We start from the raw sequence: 20,260 nt of genomic DNA, 5'->3' as shown, positions 1-20,260 counted from the left end.
ACAATGTGAGGTGTCTGCCCTATATAAGATTTCCCATAATGGCATCAGATCTTATATATGATCTGTGTTTTCTAAGGTCAAGATTGTCTTTAACTGAACACAAACAATTCCTTAGTTTTGCTGGTAGACGAAAAACACACTTGATTCTGTTTCTCTTAGCGATTCTTTCTATTTTTGAAAGCATGCCACTGAAATATGGCAAGAAAGCCATTTGCAGTGCTTGTCTAAGTATCTTCATTTACATCCCTACACTGAACTTGCTTTGCTCAGAACACATTGCAAATCTGTTTACAAGAATAAGCATTCTGCTGGAACACTGTTCTTAGGTGTTACAGTTCACCAGGCAGACTGTCGGTATCTGAGATCACGTGTGCTCTATGTGCCAGGGAGTGTAAGACACTACCACATTGTGCAGGGTGATGGCAACTTTTGGACCGCAAATATAACTCTGCGTGTGTCAGTTTGCAGTAGAGACAATGCCCCAGTGTTCTGTCAGCTTTTCTTCTAACCGTGACATCCAGGAATGGTAAGCTGCTATCTTTTTGTACTGAATATTCAGATGGAGCGAGTGCAAATGCTGCAGGAGCATAGGTAGTGTCTGTATTATGTGGGCCACACCACAAATGTCTCTTCAGCATTCTGCCAGAAGGAGGAATGTTGGATATTTACTAAGGGAAATAGAGGATCTCCCATGGGAACACTGTCCACTTGATCAAAGTAGTTGGTGTTACATAAGAAATAGGATGAGGTATGCACATGTTTAAACAGCACCAAAATTTCTTTCTCAAACTTGCTGCTAATAACCTCTAATGAGGGCTGCAGGGGCACTTTTGTAAGTAATGATATAACATTTGAGCTAACTAAAAGATCTGAAAGTTCTAGTTTAAGCATCTTCAGGTATTCTATGAAATCCTCTGAATTCTAAATATGATGGTCATAGTCATCCACATGATAAATTTCAAAGCTGTCACGTGGAAATTGCCAGTTGCATCTTGCAGCAGTGATGGTGGAAATCACCACCACCTGAAGATGCCAAAAAGTTGTGTCACTGAAATATTGAGGGAGGGACTTGCATAATGTTATCTGGTGGGGAACCCAAAGTGTTTTTGCAACAGATCTATCAGGCAAGCCTGAAAATTCACATATACTCCAAGCAGTAAGTACCTGTTGTAAAATGGTCACATTAGTGAGCTTGGCAATTAATTAACAGTTTATCAATAAATTTGGCTTCATTTTGCAAGAAATTGTGCTGTGTTCCACTACTCCCTCTTCAACAAAACAAATGTCAGTTTCTGCTCCACCTCTTCAGCCCGAGATCCTATGTATACCCTTGAGCATTTGTGTAAGATACCTGTTTATTTATAAAAATAAAAGTAACTTCTATCATGACTTTCCCATTCTTGTCCAGTGGGTTTGTTATCCTGTTGTTGCCTACTGCAGACTACAAGATTACTGTTGAAGATTTCTGCAAAGTTTTTCTTCCTTTTCAGTGTGCCAACATTTCACTGTGTGGTAATTGCCTAGTACTGTTTAACGGGTGTTTTAACTGTTGTTTCAGAGATGCAATACGAAGCAAATGCAGTGAGGATGACTTGCTTGCCATGATTGGGGCAGCAGTGAGAAGAGAGAAGAAACAACATGCAGGTAAGATACATTACAGCAAATGTAACTCTATAGATAGAAAGAAAATTTCTGCTTAACTAGTCATAGCAAACATAAGAGCAAAATAGAACGAAAAACAACAGTGATAGAACCTGTGTTTTTTGTGTAAAATTGGATTTAATTTTTTATTTAGTATTCATTCTGATTAATGCCCATTGGTCAACAGTACATTTCAGCCCTAGAATTTGGTTCTGCAAGGTCCACCAGATAACCATATATGGTTGTTGTAACTCCTTTATTGGACTTCAGAAGTTTTCCAGCAACAAATCTTTTTTTTTCTTTCTTTCTTTCTTTCTTTTTTTCTTTTTTTAAAAAAAGCTAAAATGCAGAAAATATCATAAAGGAAACACTCACAGAAAAGCATCAGTGTCCTTGAAACAATGGAAACTCCAGTAGGAATATCAACAATGTTGGAAAAGACAGATTAGTACTTACTGATGAAGGCTGTGGCTGAAAGCTTTATGTAAGTGTCTTTTAATTCTGCCCATCTGCAGCCTAAGGTATCTTCTTTATGGTAAGTAACAGTCTGTCTTTTCCTTCATTATTCATTAGTGTTCTTTGTTTTTATTGCTGTTTAGCAAGCATTGTGTGGTATATAAGGGATGCGAATAGTGTCAGATGTTGAATCATCACTCTGGAGAATATGAAGGTGCTGCATATTGGTGTGGGACAGCATTATCTGATGAGAGTTTGAAAGAAACCTCATTGTGGATGTCCATTTGGTCGCCTGGTTAAACCTTGCAACATCTGTATTTTTGGAGTATTTGGATCTGACAGTGGCCTGATGTTGGAAAGTAAGGGCATACTCATCATCAATGTTCCAGTTGACTACATCAGACCACTACAAGGGGGCATCATTGTGTAGTGTACTGAGTACATTGTAACCTGTTCACGTCTGTGACTGCCATCTGAGAACAAGTACAGTAAACTCAGTTTCAATTTGCGTGCACCTGGAGCCAAGCATTTGCTGGTGTTTTTTGGCAATCTACTGCTAATCAGTGCACTGGTGCGTGTCAAAAGTCCAAGTATCGTCAATTCGTGCGTGTGTTGGTTGAAGCTCTAGTGTGTTTCTTATTCGTATTGCATGGTTTCATGCCACTGCCATCTATTGGAACTCCTTGGAAGTACAGTACATACAGTATTGTTCTATGCAGCGCAACGTAGCCCTGTCGAAACCGACAATTAGAGTGCGCCGCCTAACACTTTCCACTTGTTGTCAGTACATCAAAGCTGAGTGTTTAACAGTGAACGGACAACATCCTGTTGTGTTGCCACGTGGGCTTGGGTAGAACAGAGGAAATGGCATAGATGTATCAAATGCTTTCATTTGATGGCTGCCACAGCCTGGTTTCAAAAGTCAAAAGTTTGTCTAGTGCATCTCGAGTGTTGTCAAGTTGTGCATCTGTGTGTTTCTGATTTGAGGTTTTGTGCTCCCACTATGTGCCTTAAAGTGTCCAGAGATAAAAGGGGCCAAAAACCATAAAGGACTCAGTCGAGTGTCTGTTAAAAGAACACTGAACGTGACTACGGGCATGAAACATAAAACGAATGTGATCTTGTTGGAAAAAGAGCTTCACACTTTGCAGAGAATTGATGCTGGTGAGCCACCCACAAAAGTGGCTGCAGAGTAGGAGTACAATTACTGATCGGAAGACAAATTGATCAGGAATTGAAAAATTTTGTTCCATCCAAGCATTGGGCAGCGCAGTGAAATCTTGAAAAACAATGAGAAAAGGTGCACATCCTCAGTTAGAAGAGGCATTATTTTTGTGGCACGAATAAATAAGAGCCAAAGGTGTGTCAGTTTCAGGTCCTCTACTTTGTCAAGATGAGCTGATTGAAGGAAAGAAGCAAGAATTCCTCGGAAGTAATGGCCGGCAGGATCGTTTCAAGAAGCGGCATGGCATTCATGAAATTGCCATCAGTGCCAAATCATTATCTGGGGATGAAGCTGCTACGCTGGTTTTAAGAAGAAACTGCACACAATCATTGACAAAGGAGGTTATACTGGCAATCAACTTTACAAATGTGATGAAACTGTTTGGATTACAAAATGTTGCCAATGAAAACCCTTGCCTCTAAAGAAGAAAAAATGGCTTCCGGATACAAAAAAAATCAAAGAAAGATTTACTGTCCTCGCTTGCAGTAATGACACTGGCAATCATAAACTGTGTCTTACTTTAATTGGCAAATCCAAAACACCAAGAGCATTTAGACACCAACCAACCAGCTTTGCCACTGAGGTACACGAATCAGTCTTAAGGTATATATGAACAGTGCCATCTTCAGAGAGTGGTTCCAGGCAGAGTTTGTTCCAGCTGTAGTAAATTACATGGAAGGAAATGGACTTCCTTGAAAAGCGCTACTTCTTGTGGACAATGCTCCTTCTCACGCAGGTGATCTGCAAGATGGGGATATCAAAGTTGTATTTCTCCCACAAAATGTCACATCTCTATGTCAACCGATGGACCAAGGTATTCTTGAGGCGATGGAAAAACATTACAGACGCAAGATGCTGGAATACTTAATAGGTGTGATTGATGCTGCAGATGATTTTGTGGAAGCTCTTAAAAAAATCGATGTTTTGTCATTCATTGATTGCTGAAGCTTGGAATCTAATTCCTCCAGTTCCTCTTGTTAGGTCTTGGAAAAAGCTCTTAGATCGTAAGGCAACCTAAGTGGTGGGAAGGAGGAGGCAACACCGAAACTAAAGCTGACATAATTTTGGTGAATTTACTGGAGAAGCTGGTTGTAAAGACACACACTTCGAAGACGTTGAAGAGTGGATGGAAAATTGCATATTTTCATGTGACTGAGGATGAAATCACCCAAATTGTGACCGATCATAAAGCGTCAGAAGACTATGTTTCTGATGATGAATCAGAGAAAAATATTCCTCACACATTCTGTTATGAAGTGATCCAAACTGCCCTGGAGTACATCAGCCAACAGGAGGAGACAATTTATCCTGAAATAGTTTGTTTTCAACGTTGGAGATGTATTGTTGCAGCAATAGTTTCTCAAGCAAAAAAACAAAAAAAAGACATTCGTGACTTCATTACCAAAAAATAAACTCTAATGAAGCATCCTAGAACTTCTATGTCCATAACTTAAAAAGTTTTTTTTTTACTTTTCTTGAAGTAATCTCTAGATTTGTTTCATAATTTTGTTCAGTAGAGTATTTTTTATTCAAAAGAGTAGGTAATAAAATTAAAACTCCTGTTTTTTCCTGCTGCCAAATAAGGGAGATTTTTTCTGTAAGAATGCAAAATAAACGAGCTTTGATATATAGCATTTAAAAACTTTGAGTTTTCAATCATAGTTTGGTGCCTTTTTAACATGTCAGCACAATTTTTTCAGTAAAAAAGTGCAGGGTTATTTGCAACCATATCAGTAACATTTGACATACCCTACGCACGTTTTACGTTTGTATTTCGCAATATTGACGCAATTTGGAGTGTTCACATGTGAAAACGGGGGGACTTTGATTTATCTGAAATTTTCATTATCGGAACCGGCCACCGTCCCGATCATTTCAGATAAACAGGAGTTCACTGTAATAGACTCCTTGCAACATGCTGTGTCATACAGCTAGGAGCAGCCAGACTATGGAATTGCCGTCCAGCGCATAGGCTGCCATTAACACCCAAGCAAATGACTGCAGGTGAAGTGGTGCCATGATCGAGAAGTACGGACTGCTAATGAATGGCGTCACATTATGTTCACTAATGAGTCCCAGTCCTGCACTGCTCCACATGACTATCGTGGAGAAGTTTGACAGTGACCCGGGGAGATGGGGAGAGGTCCCATTCTTCCACATTTTGGGGGGGGAGGGGTCACAAAGGAGTCACATGGTGTGGGGAGCCATTGGGTATGACTTCAGGTCATGGCTTGTAATGGCTGAGGGAACTCTGATGGTACAGCAGTGTGTAATAGTATTGTGGTGCTATTTTTCAACAGGCCAGTGCTTGTCCACATGTAGTATGTGTCTCTTTAAATTGTCTGCGTGATGTTGATATACTCCTGTGGCCAGCAAAATCCCCATACCTGTCCCCGATAGAACATTATGGGACCAACATGGATGTCAACTCCATCCCACTGCCTGTATCCATGATTGCAATGTCCAGTTACAACAGTTGTGGATCACCTTGCTCAGGAGGGTATGCAGCAGCTTTACGACATCCTCCCGCACTGTCCAGGCCAGACAGGGTGCAATGCTGTATTGATAAGTGGGCTCAAACTGATAAGTTCTGTGTAAATTTGACTCTGTTTTGTAATCACTGAAATAACATCACATACCCTCTAAATTCGCTATGTTTCAATTCGTTTTCTCCCCACCTTCTGAGTGTCTCACTTTTTTTCAAGCAGTGTAATTTAAGAGAGACATAAGAATATGAAAATGGGATGGAATATCACATTGCTATTCAACTATGCCCCTAAGAAAATTGTAAGATAATGGAGAAGAGCAGGTGCACTATTACACTGACTAGAACGTAAACTTAAAGATAGAATTATATTGTGTAACCTATACCGATGACATTGTACTAATTGACAAAAACATCACTGATGTGCTAAAGCAATTGGAAATATTAAGGGAGCAAGCTAGGAAAATTGGACTACTAATTTCACCTGGAGAAAAAATTCTTGGCTGATACCAAAATGGCACTGGGTGAACTCATATAGGCAACGACATAGTATTCGGTGTTAAAGAGTTTAAATAATTAGGTGAAAAAGACCACTGAACATCATAATGAAAAGAAGGCCATAGAATCCAGACTTCAGAAAATACAAACTGTCTCTCAGTTAACTAAAAGTATTTTTCCTGGAACTCTAAAATCTAACATTGTACAACAGTGATCAAATTAGAATCTCTTTATCCATGAGAGAGACTCTTTGTCCAACACAAGACATGAAAACAGCAAACTGAATTAGAAGAATGTAAAATTGTAGTAAAAATCTTAGGTCCAAGAATAAAAGATGGAATACATCACACAGAACCCAGTGTGAAATCTCCAGGCAAATTCCTAAAAACTCTTGTTACAATGTGTCTCCAAAGAATCCAACTTGTGGGACATACAGAAAGAATGTATCCAAACAGGCAGCTCATTGGATTCCCACATACTTGAAAAATAAGATCCAACTGATGAAAACAAACAGGAAGAGACCTTAAGAAATTGGAATCACCATATTTACAGTATTCTGATGTAGTGATGAGTCACACAGAGTGCGGTTTCACAGTAGCTTGATCAATGCTTGTACTTGTGTATGTAGTATATGCAAGTGTGTACAGCGTCTCTTCTGGTGTACTCAGGATATGCTAATTTAGTGGCTGAGCACTAAACCGGATCCCTACTCGGTTCCAGTGTGCTGTGCTAATTATTCTTCTTCACTTGACATTTATGCTTGGAGCTGCAAGAGAGGCCATTTTTCCAGGTAATGCCACAAAAACAACAAATTCTCAGATATCAGTTTAACTTACACTCTTCAACATCATAGACAACATTTCACATTAATATGTTGCAGAACACTAGATTAGTGCTAAAATTGCCAGAGTAAACATTGTTCTCCATGTGACAGATTGTCACCCGACGTCCAAAATCGATAAATTTTATATCTCTGCACAGAGAAGCAGCTGGTTGCTCATTGTCATCTGTGGTGCTAATCAATGGGTCGTGCTCGTTGCTGGCACAGCGCCACCACAGAGTAAGTGGCCCCTCATCCCAGCAGGTGGCAATGTTTTAACACCTGTATAGCTCCCCAGACTTACCGCGTCTGTGCATAACTCCGTCTCTGCACAGAACTTCCCACATTTCCCACACAGTGGGCCCTCGTGTCTTTTACGCACAATAACTCTTCAAACTTATTTCATTGGCTAAGTTAAATTTCGAGTGTGACATGCTATTTCGTAAAAAATAGCAAACGGTAGACATGGATGTTATTGTGACTCTTTCCTAAGGCAACATTTGTGTATTACACTAGTAGAAGTGCACTGCAACATAAAACAGTAGACTGTGAGTTCAAACAATGGAAACTCCAGGTTGGAATATCAGCAGTGTAGGAAAAGATAGAGTGCTAATTACCATAAAGATGGCACGTTAAAATGCAGACAGGCACAGTTAAGACACTTACACATAAGCTTTTGGCCACAACCTTCATCAGAAAAAGAAATAGAAATACACACCATTCATTCACACAAGCAAGCACACCTCACACACACACATGACCGCCAACTCCGACAGCTCAGACCAGAATGCTAGTCTGTAAGTTTGCTACACAATAAAATAATTATTCTGAGCTACAAGAAAAATAAAGGATTCAAAGAACTAAACTGCTTGAAGAAAAAAAAGGGAAGCTCCCTGAAGCAACATAGTTTCATGAGTGTGCATACCAGTGGTAAATTATGAGAGTTGCAACTCTCTGAAATGGATACAAAGGCCACCAGATTGCATTAGCTTTGTTTGTGTCTCGGATTGTTACCATGAATGGTAGGAGCTATAAGAGATGTGAAGAGTGTAAGATGTTGAGTGATCCCTGTGAAGGACACAGATGCCCTGTACTTCTGTGAGTCAACATTATCAGCACCTAACAAAATTTGAAGGGGCCTAATTGTGTGTCTCCATTTGCCAGGCTGATTGAATTATGCAATATGCAGATTTGTGAGACATTCAGATGTGGTAGTGACCCCATGTTGGACTGCTTGGGAACGTAAGGGCGGCGTACTTGTCAGCAAGCTTCCGGTTGACTGTGTCTGACGAGCCCATGGGAGAATTGCTGTAATGTACGCCGAGCACATTGTAACCCTTTCATACCTGCACCTGTCATGTGATCAGCAGTGAGTCACATTCTGCAAGACCCGTGATGACAGTTGTCAGTGAGTATGACAACGACATAGGGAGAGGGCGTGTGGGGCAGCATCGGATATGACTTCAGGTCACTCTGACAGCACAGCAGTATGTCATGGACATCCTACATCCTCATTTGCTACCTCCATGTCCAACGGAGTTACAAGAGACAGAACAGTGAAAACATATCCAGTTGTTGACTCACAAAATGGTTTTGAGCTGTGACGCATGTAGTCTTAAGTGAATCATTCATACAAAAACAAAAGAAGAAGAAGCTAAAGTCAGAATGTGAAAAAATTGGAGAATGGAATAGATATTTGAAGACTTCACACTTGAAACTCCCAGTTTTCCTATTGTGAAAGTGCCTTTGTGACCATATGCATTTCACTGACGATAAACTTTTTTCCCCCCTGGGTCTTGGCTCCATATTTTTTCATCCAGTTGAGTCAGAATACTTGCATAGTATTTGTGAGGTATTGTTTCAGTCTTGCAAGCTAATCTAAAATACAAATCCCTTTTGCATCCTAGAAAACAATGACCACTCTTTCTCTCTGATGAAGTCACCTTGGCTATTTTTGTGCAACTGCTGTTTCATTTCGGTCATCTCTCATCCACGGGAACAGATTGGTGCATAGAATCAGTTGTGTGTCAGATTGTCCCAAATTGTTTTTCACATTAGGTTGTAGTCAGGCTTCAACAGACATGCCACTCACTTTCTGGTACGGCCACGGCATCAACTGTTTTGCACATCTTTTTAATTACTGATCTTGCAATATCACACTGTGTTCTTTCTCAGCATTTTCATATTTGATTGTAATTCTAGGAAGTTGTTCATGAGTCATCTTACAGAGACATATGCCACATATGAATTCAGCCACCCATTCCTTAACTGTTGACTATGAAGGAACTGACTCCTAATAAGTAAGATGATGCCTGTAGAAAAGTACAACAAAACAGTAATCTCAAAAAAGGACAGGATAGACAGTACATTCTGTAGGACATATTAAAAATGATTGGTAAAAGAGACTTGGTGTGTTAAATGCAGCTTTTGATTACATGATAATTGAATTGGATAGATAAACAATCTACTCGCTAAGTGGCGGCAGAACACACACATAAAAGAAGATTATAATTAGGCAAGCTTTCAGAGCCAGTAGCTCATTCTTCAGGCAGAAGGGTTGAAGTGGAAGGAAGAGGGATGAAGTATAGGTCTAGGAAAAAGGGTAGATTTTGAGAAAGTTACTCAGAACTGCAGATCAGGGGAGACTTTCCAGATGGGATGAGAAGGAAAGACTGATTCCACATCTACATACATACTCCACTAGCCACCATATGGTGCATGGCAGAAGGTACCCTGTCTCACTACAATAGTCTGAATAAAATTACTTGATAGTTGACATCAATCACTTGCTGCAACAATGTTGCCACATTGGCTACCAGCTACCGTTTGGTTACAGGTGACAACAAACAAGCGGCTCACTTCACAAATTATGTTAAATGTTTAACACAGAGCAATTTTTCTAGTGGCTGGTGCAAGGTATGTCAGAAATGTTGGATACTCTGTGGACTATTGATTTAAAGTGACTAGTGACTGAACTGGGGCAGACGACCCGTTTTGTATCCCTGACTGTAAACTTGTGTCCTAACCCAGCCGAGAAAATTGTGGTCAACAGTCTGCAGCAGTACTAATATCATGATCGCTTTGTTCATGGCGATTAAAGCTAACCCTTAAGGGTAAACTCAAGACAACAAAAACTCAATTTCAGGGCTGAAAGCAAATTGAAATTTCTCCGTGTCATTTGTTACCTGTAACTATCCTTACACTAGCTGCACGTGCTGCCATGTTAGAAACCAGTGAACAGTCCGTGTGGGCACTTGGTCGTGGATTATAGATGACTGAGGCAGATTCCAAATGAAGAAATAATGACAGGAAGAAAAATAAGACCAAATAGAACAGTCAAAACAATGATGAAAAATGATGCAGCAAAGTATTAAAAATAAAAAAATACATTTAAACCAATTAATTGAATGAAAATAATAATCACACTCTTTTGGTTAGATTTAGAAATAAAAATTTTGCTACATTGATGAGATTCAAACCTACGACATGCTACACATTAGATTAATCTGCCAACCATTCTGCTATGCCACAGCACTGCATTAAGTATTTATATATGTGAATGTAGTGACCCAGTTGCAACTATGAATTGCAACCTTAAAAATTTCAGTTTCACGCAGTATAGTGAAAAGCTTATCTAATGTAAGATGATCTCTGTGAATATGATAACTATATGTATGATACTGAATTACACCTAGTGCTGAGTTATTCGGTAGTGTTTGGTTAGTGCTATGAATGAAATGTGTGTCTTTCATTAGCATTGTTAATGTGTGTTGTTTTTGGCGTAGTTATTGCGTGTCACGAAATACATAATAAAAGTGTCGGGCTCGTAATTCGGGATACAAATACATCAAGAAAGAATGCTGAACCAGGAATTGGAAGTGACTGGCCAATTTTGGTGGAGTTTGGCAACAGCAGACAGTTCAAGTGTGACGCTGACTACTCTTATTGGCGTTTGAAGTGCCAACTATCAAGTAATTTTAATTCGACTGTAGTCAGTTCCTTTCCCGTTCCATCTGCCAATCAAGTGAGGAAAAAGTGAATGTCTATATGCCTCTCTATGAGTCCTAATTTGTCGTCTCTTATCTTCGTGGTCCTTATGCGTAATGTATGTTGGTGCAAGCAGAATTGTTCTGCAGTCAGCACAGTGTTCCTCAAAATCCCTCCAGGGATTCCCATTTGAGTTCCAGAAACATCTCCATAATACTTGTATGTTGTTGTTTCAACCTACTGTTAACAAATCTAGTATCCTGCCTCTGAATTACCTCAATGTCTGCTTTAATTCGACCCCTTGCGGATCCCAGATACTCGAACTGTACTCAAGAAGAGATCACACTAGCACCCTATATGTGATGTCCATCACAGCTGAGCCACACTGTAGTAAAATCCACCCAACAAACGAAAGATGATTATTCGCCTTCCCTACCATGACCCTCACAAGTTTGTTCCATTTCATATCACATTGCAACGTTATGTCCAGATATTGAAGCAATGTGACTTCTTCATTCATGACACTACTAATGCTGGATTCTGGCATTATGGATTTGTTTTTCCAACTCATCTGCAGTAACTCATATTTTTCTACATTTAGGGTTAGCTGTCATTTATCACACCAACTGGGAACTTTGTCCAAGTCATCTTTTATCCTCCTAAATCACTCAACGATGACACCTTCCATACACCACAACATCATCAGCAAACAACCACAGATTACTGTCCACTTTGTCCATCAGATCAGTTATGCACATAGAAAATATGAGTAATAGCGCTCCTATCACACATCCCTGGAACGATCCTAATGATACCCTAGTCACTGATGGACACTCACCGTCAGGATAATGTAGTGGGTTCTATTACTTCAGAAGTCTTTGAGCCACTCATATGTCTGGGAACCTATTCCATGTGCTTGTACCTTTGTTAAAAGTCTGCAGTGAGGCACTATGTCAAATGCTTCTCAGAAATCAAGAAATATGGAATCTGGGTTTGTGAATTTTGTGATGGCAAAGTTAGAGGAGCAATGGATCTGCATTAAATTTTGCGTGAAACTCAAGAAAACCTTTACAGAGACACACCAAATGATGGATGCAGGGAGCCTATAGCGATGAGTGCTTAAGCCATACTCGGTGTTACGTATTATTCACACATTTTAAAAATGGCTTTCCAAAAGTCAAAAATGATCCTTGTTCAGGACGCTCTTAGATGTCCCCTGATGACGCTTGTGTCAGGAACGTCAACGAAATTGTGTGTGCCAGTCGAAGATTCACTGTCCGAGAGATTGTAGAAGAATGTAACATTTCAATTGGATCATGTTATGAAATGGCACAGAATCTTGGAACGCATTGTGTTGCCGCCAAGTTCATTCCACGGCTCAAGAGTCAAGACCAAAAAAAGTTTTTGGATCTCACAAATGAGAATGAGATGTTCCTTGTGAGAATAGTATGACCCCTGCAGACGTCTTTTTATTTCCAAAGTTGAAAAGGATGAAGTTTTGCAATGGTAGATGAGATAAAAGAAAATTCGCAGACGGCACTTTATGCGACCCAGCAAGAGGTGTGTCAAGACTGCTCCTGGAAGTGGAAACGATATTGGGAGCAGTGTATCAATTGTGGAGGAGAGTATTTCGAAGGAGACAATCCATAGTAACTAAAAGATAAGCATAGAAAATTTTGTGGACAAAGTTCTGGAATTTTTTGAACAGACGTCGTATGACAAAAGAGCATGCTGAGTTGCCCATGAGCGATGCTTTGTACTGATTTGTGGACATAAACTTATTGGTCTCTAAGAAACTGATTAGATTCAAACCCAGAATATGTTCAAGAATTCTGCAGCAAACTGATGTTACGGGTATTGGTCTGTAATTTCGCGGGTCTGTTCTTTCGCCCTTCGTATATACAGGAGACGCCTCTGTATTTTTTCCCCAGTTGCTTAGGTCTTTCTGCTGGGTGAGAGATTCACAATAAATACAAGCTAAGTAAGGGTCCAGTGCCATATAGCACTCTTTGTAAAACCAAATTGAGATTCCATCTGCAACTGGCGACTTATTTGTTTTTAATTATTTCAGGCATCAGGGATGCTTACGAGGGTGGTTTGAAAAGTTCTTGAAACAGAATAGAAGAAAAGTACTTATGTCACTGAAACTTTTTTGTTTTTCAGTGTACCCTGCTTGTAGATTAATTCACTTGGTCCAACAGTGTTCCAATGCCTTGATCCCATCTCGACAATGATTTTCCTCCAGGCCTACAAAATAGTTGTCAACTCAGGCTATCAATTCTTCATTTAAGTGAATCTTCATCCACAAAGAAAAATTTTCAGTTTAGGGAAGAGGCAGGTGTGGCAACAATTCATACCTTAGTTTGTGTAATTTTACCATGGCGATGACACATGCATGCGAGTGTGCATTGGCTTGATGCTAGATGACTTTCTTCCTTATTAAACCTGGCCTTTTTCGCATATCTTATGTTGCAATTTGTCCAGAAGGTTAGCATAGTATTCTCCAGTAATTGTTTGCCCAGTGGGGAGACAATGTACAAACAGAATCCCCTTCTCATCCCAGAACACTGATGCCACGATCTTCCCCGCTGAAGGAATTTGGTGGCGCATCCCAGAACACTGACGCCAAGTCCTTCCCCGCTGAAGGAGTTTGGCGGCGGAGATTCAGCATGTTTCCACTGCTTTGATTGTTGCTTTGTCTCGGGGGTATAGTAGTAAACCAAAGTTTCCTCGTGGTCGCAAACCAGCACAAAAGATCTTGTTTGTTTCTCCTAAAACAGGCCAAACATTGTTGTGATATGTCCATTCTCATGCGTTTTTGATCCAGCGTCAAGAGTCGCGGCACCCATCTTGTGGATACCTTTCAGATGACATCTGGCAAGCGTGAGCAATTTCATGCACTCTAAATTGGTGATCCTCCTTGATCATTATGCGCACTTTTGCAATGATTTCTAGAGTAGTGACACATCTTGGCTGACCATTTCATGGATGATCATCATCTAAGCTCTCCTGACCAAATTTAAATTCATTTATCCACTTGGCAACAGTTGAAGACAAAGGAGCAGAGTCCCCTGGTGTATTCTGGAAATCGGCATGAATGTCCTTCGCTTTCATACCTTTCTTTATGAAGTACTTAATCACTGCTTGAATCTCGACCCGCCTCCCCCCCCCTGCCCTGTCCCGTCCCGTCCAGTCTTTGCAGATCACTACACAGGAACAACAACAGAGCCGTGTCACTGCCACAGCTCTCTTCCAAGAGCACTGACATGGCACATGTTTACAGGCAACAGTCCAACGAATATCATGTGAACAACTTGTGCTAGCGCTGGCCTCTTGTGGTGATTGTTGTTAGGTGTCTTTGTGCTATTGTCAAATGACGGTATGTTTATATGATTCTCTTGCATGAATGATTTCTTAAATGCAAAATTTAAAACATTTATCTCCTACTGCCACACCAGACTGGTCAAGTGACTTGATGGAAACCTTTGACTCACTTAGTGATTTTACATAGGACAATAATTTCCCCTGCTTCTCAGCCAGATCTTTTGCTAAGGTATGACAGTGGTAGTAACCTTTCCTTGTTGCCATTTGGCATTCTCTTTTGAACCAAGACTGCAGTAGCTTTTCCTTCCTCAGTATTTTCCGAATTTCATTGTTAAACCGCAGTGGCTCTTTTGCATCCTTAATTCGTTTACTAGGTACAGACTTGCTGAGAGTGCAATTCACGATCTGTTTAAGCTTTTACCATAATCTCTCTACGTCCATCTTAATGGAACTAAGTGATGTCTGTTCTGTCTAAGTGAGATGCTAACATCTGCCTATCTGCTCTTTCTGGCATGAACATTTTCCTAGCCTTCTTGACTGATTTATTAATTTTTGTAACCTTAGTTGTTATGATGTTATCATGATTATTAATCCCCATCTCTATGCTGAAGTCATTGATGATATCTGGCCTGTTTGTAACTACAAGGTCTAAGATATTTCCATTGCATGTGGTGTGCCAAACTAGGTGCTCAAGACAATTTTCGAAAACCACATTCAAAAGTGCTTCACAAGATTGACTGCACCCCCTGCAATGAAGCCATGGGCTACCATCTATACTCAGTAGGCTAAATTCACCTCCAACTAGTATTGTATGATCTAGGTATTTACGTGCTACTGTCTGTAGACTTTCTTTGAATGGCTCCAAAACTGTCATAGCAGAACTGGGTGGCTGATTAAAACATCCATTAATTAACGTGATTTCACATAGACTTGTTATACGCAACCAGATAACTTCACTGTCACAATCAGCTTTGACCTCGATAGAGACAATGGACACTCCCTCTCCTACAGTGTCTAGCCTGCCTTTCTGATATATATTCCATTAATCACTAAATATCTCAGAGCTTTCTACTCTGGGTTTCAGCCAGCTCTCAGTCTCTGAGAATAATTTGAGTGCGAGACTTTCCTGGATGGCAGTAAATTCGAAAACTGTGTTACAAGTACTTTGACAACTGATAAAATTTTGACAATCTACACTGGAGTGAATTCAAAAGATAAACCTCAACCAACATTGAATGTATCTTGGTGATAAAGAGCCAAAATAAATAAATTGGTGATTTTATTCCATTTCATCTGATTGAATGAAACACACACAGCATAACTACTCAGAAGACAACTATAGTGCTGATTACATTTACTATCATACATGTAGCACTCTGAGAACATTTCACCTTGTCATAGTAGTCCTGTGTTTTGGAACTAGGCAGTGCTTCATTTCACAAAGCGGAAGGAATGGCTTGTAAAAAAAAAGAAAAAAAAAAAAAAAGAGGAAATAGTAGTTGCTGGTGTTTTTAACACTATCATTCAATTTAGTTCCTACTGTGAACTTCGCAGCTAGGATATGTAAATGCTCTGAGACTGCTATTGATAATATCTTTATGAACAAATCTAGGGGAAAAAAGTCATGTCACAAAACCAATAGTAAATGGACTATCTGATCACGACGTGCAGCATCTTGTGTTAAATGTTGAAACTTGTCAGGATAAAAAAATATTAAATCTGAGTACAGGAGGATAATAAATAAGCCAGAAATTGAGGAATTCAGGAAATTGCTCAAAGACATGAACTGGAGAGATGTTTGCCTAACTCAAATGGAAAATACAAAGCATTTATTAATAAAGTTACCTCCTCTTTTGAAAATTGTTTTCCCCTAAAGGTAACTCAAATCACACAGAAGTCAAAAGATAAACCATAGATTACACAAGGAATAAAGATATCATGTGGGGCAAAAAGGAGACTGTATCTACTATCTAGGAACATTTCTGATATTAGCATTGTAATGCATTACAAAGAATACTGCAAAATATTGAATCAAGTAATCCAGAAATCGAAGTAGCTTTATTAAGAGAAAAAGATAATTGTATCGGGCAACAAAATAAGAACTGTATGGGATATAGTGAAGACAGAGAGAAGTGGGGCCAAAAAGGAAGTGGAACAGATAACTCTAAAAGTAAACGAGACTTTGGTAACAAGTGCATGTAGTGTTGTAAATCTCTTAAACAAGACTTAATTTTTGTTACTGATGGCTCGGGGTTATCAGGTTCGGTGAATGGTGCAATAGAGTATCTGGGACCAGTCTTTGAAGAACATCGTGTAGAACCTATTTGAGGAACTTTGAATTCCAACCATTGCTTCTGAGTATACTTACTCCTTAATGAAATTTGTTGCAAGTTATATATCTATATTTCCAACAAATAGCTCAATACATATTATCAATACTAGGAATAAGAACAATCTACATAAAGACCTAAAATCACTTATGTTGGTCCAAAAGGGGGTCCAATATTCAGGAACACACATTTTCAATAAATTACCAGCAACCATTAAAAACTTGGTTTCAGATAAAGCACAGTTTAAACAGAGTTTGAATGACTTTTTGATAGGCAATGCCTTCTACTCTATAGATGAATATCCTAACAGAGACTGTTAGGCCAGCTTAAGTAAAAATTTGACAATCTCGTGGCAAATGATCAGGGTAGTATTCATTATATTAAAATGTTTTGTGTTATACATTCTGACATGTTCCACACCCTCGAGAATCATCTCATTTTTTCGGTGTATGTAACGAAAACTGAATCAAATCAAATCCAATCACCATCTCTCATCATGTAATAACTTCACTTCTTCTTCTTCCCTTGTCGTCTCCCGTTTTTCCAGTACTCGTCCATCTCCTCCTCATGTTTTTCCCCCTTTATTCTATTCACGTTGTTCTCAATCCCCTATTTCTTCTGCATCGAAAGCCTTTTATTTTTATTTATTTTTTTTTTTATCGAGGTGAGACTCTACGGACTGCGTGGTAACAACCGACTTCACTCTAGTGTCCAGGTCTTGTTCTTGCTCCAGCTTTGACTTCCTGCCAGTATCTTCTGAGCTCCTCCAAGAAGTGCCTTTTTATGCTCTTCAGATAATGGTCCTCACTGTCTTTTGGATGTTGATGCCGTGTTAAAACCTTGGTAGTTGGTCACCAATCTTCTAAATTTGTTCCTTTCAGGAATTTCTCTCTGAGATACCAATCTGCTTAAGATCTTTTTCACATTCTTTGAACCATCTCGGCCTCGTTTTCTTAGATAGGATGAAACTCCGTATTCTTTTTGTTAGTCGATCACCGTCCATTTTCATGAGATGACCATAAAATAACAATCATTTCTTCGTAATGGATGCTGTGATAGGTTCTGTCTTGCTGCACGAGTCCTCATTTGCTCTCATTCGCCATTGTCCATCGACCCATCTATTACCTTAGGATTTTCCTTAATATCCTACACTCACACTTTTCCAGCCGCTCAGCTTGACCTTGTCTATTCGTGGTCAAAGTTTTGGATGCTTATAAGCCCTCAGGTTTTACAACTGTATTAAAATGTTGGAACTTGGCCCATATACTCATAGACTTTTTGTTATAAGTATTCTTTGTCAGTTGATATGCTTGGTCTAACTTCCTCATCCTGACAATTGCTTCTTCTTTTAATCCATTCTCCTGGTGGATGACTTCACCGAGATACCTGAAATTCTTAACTCGTCCGATTTTTCCCAGGTTGGTTATCATCCATTCAGGTCCGTCACAGTTGTTCGTCATATATTTTGTCTTTTGAATAGAGATCTGGAGTCTAACTTTTTTCAGCAATTCCTGACAGCCTATTTATCTTGTTGACTGCTGACTCTATGTTGTTAGCAAAAATGGCCAGGTCAGCCGCAAAATCTAAGCAGTCAATAAAAAACCCCTTTGTTCTTAGGACCAAGTCTGAACCACTCTTCATTTCTTTCTTCTTGGGCTAATAACTTTCTCCACTCTCGAATGACCTTTTCCAAGACACAATTGAAAAGGAGAGGGATAGTCCATCTCCTCGTCTTATGTCCGTTCTGTTTGAAAAGGGTTCAGATACCTCACCCATAAATTTAATTTTTGACACTGTGTTAGTAAGAGTTTGTTTGATCAGCTTTCTTGATGTATTATCCACCCCAAACTTTTCCAAAATATTCATTAATGCCTGTCAGTCAATGGAGTCATATACTTTCTGAAAATCAACAGACATGACCACATAGTTATTTCTTCCAGTTTTTTTATACCTGATGATGTTCTTCAGGTTAAAGATCTGTTCTGCGCAAGAATTGCCCTTTCGGAAACCAGCTTGATAGTCCCCAATCAGTTGGTTACAATGATCTTCTATTCTATTCTGTATCACTTTGCAGAGAATCTTATATGGAACAGATACTAATGAGGTACCCCTATAGTTATTGACACTGTATTTATCACCTTTTTTGTGTAGACGATGGATTAAAGCTGACTGCCATTCAGTTGGTATCATCCCAGCTCTCCAGATCTCCTCAAAAAGTTGGACTAGTATATCTAGAGTTTCATTATTTGCCAGCTTCAGTAGTTCCACCACTATTGAATCCTCTCCAGCTGCCTTATTATTCTTAAAGTTGTTGATGATCTCTTTGGTCTCCTCTTTACTAGATGGAGATGAGGGGTAGTTTGTGGATTGGGGCACATACGGGGAATCTTTCTTTCAGTTCATCACAATTAAGTAGGTTTTCAAAGTAACGAGACATGATCTTGGAGTTTTCTTTGTTGGTCAGGCCGAGTGTGGTGTGCGTACTGTAAGACCTTCAGTACACACACCATCAGATTATTTGACTTGTTGCTCTAACAAAGTAAGCGAGTGTCAGCAATATGTCTCGTGGTCTTATCATGGCGTGTTTAGCTTCTGCCATTAGGTCAGATGATAGAAATGCCACTTGCATGCTTAGAGTAGCAGATTGATGGTGAGCAACTTTAAACAGAACTTGATTAGTTTTCACACACATTTATTAAAATAATAACAAATATAAAAATTACTTATCTTGGTTCTGGATGCTATTTACAATTGACAATCTGAAGTTCCTTTGGTATTGGTACGTTAATCTTATTCTCACATATATCTCGGATACTTGACAAAAGTGTCTATACATTTATCTTCATGGCTATGTACAGGAATATGGTAATCTTATTAGGTGCAGACTGAATCTTGACTATGGACTGGTACAGACAATTGTAGAACTTGTACAGACTGGTACAGACTAATGCAGACTGGTACAGACTAATGCAGACTGGTACAGACTGGTGCAGACAAATGCAGACTGACTGATCGAAGGTCTTTACACTCGTTATAATACCTCGCGCGTTCATGTATCACTGCACGAGTGTGATGCGCAAGGAGAAAGTGTTCTATGTTAGCAGCAATCTCATTGGCTGCGTTACATATTAATACGTGGATCGGCGGAAGCAGAATTTGGTCTGTCTCTAAGGCAGTGCCATCTCGTAGTGCGGAGATGGACGAGCGCTGCGCCTGCGCTGTTGTACTTAGTGGGGCGCACTCTAGTGTGAAATTTGTGTACGCGCCGAATATGCGGAACTATGTACACAACACTGAGCTTTCCATTTTCGTCTCTAAAACAAAAACTAGGGGCTTGGTATCATTTCAAATTCGATTTGAACATCTGATAGAAGTCTCTGACATTGTTTATCTGGAAACGCTGATCGATCTGTTCTAACTGCTGTTTCTCATGCAATTGCTTAGCCCTTCGTAGAGTTCTGGCTGCATATTTTCAAACTTCATGGGATACATCA

The 20,260-nt window shown here is 39.6% G+C and overlaps 1 protein-coding gene across 1 annotated transcript in view; it reads left to right on the top strand.

Annotated features, from left to right (window-relative positions):
- The window catches only part of LOC124552661 (molybdenum cofactor biosynthesis protein 1-like), an 84,397-nt gene that overhangs the window by 61,291 nt on the left and 2,846 nt on the right, over nucleotides 1–20,260 (top strand). Inside the window, exon 5 of the mRNA XM_047126985.1 lies at nucleotides 1,559–1,644. Coding sequence (XP_046982941.1) covers nucleotides 1,559–1,644 — 86 coding nt within the window. The remainder of the gene's footprint in view (nucleotides 1–1,558; nucleotides 1,645–20,260) is intronic.

The sequence above is a fragment of the Schistocerca americana genome, chromosome 10 (genome assembly GCF_021461395.2).
Source record: "Schistocerca americana isolate TAMUIC-IGC-003095 chromosome 10, iqSchAmer2.1, whole genome shotgun sequence".
Lineage (NCBI taxonomy): Eukaryota > Metazoa > Arthropoda > Insecta > Orthoptera > Acrididae > Schistocerca > Schistocerca americana.
The sequence above is the reverse complement of the archived record's forward strand: the minus strand, read 5'-3'. Positions and strand labels throughout refer to the sequence as shown.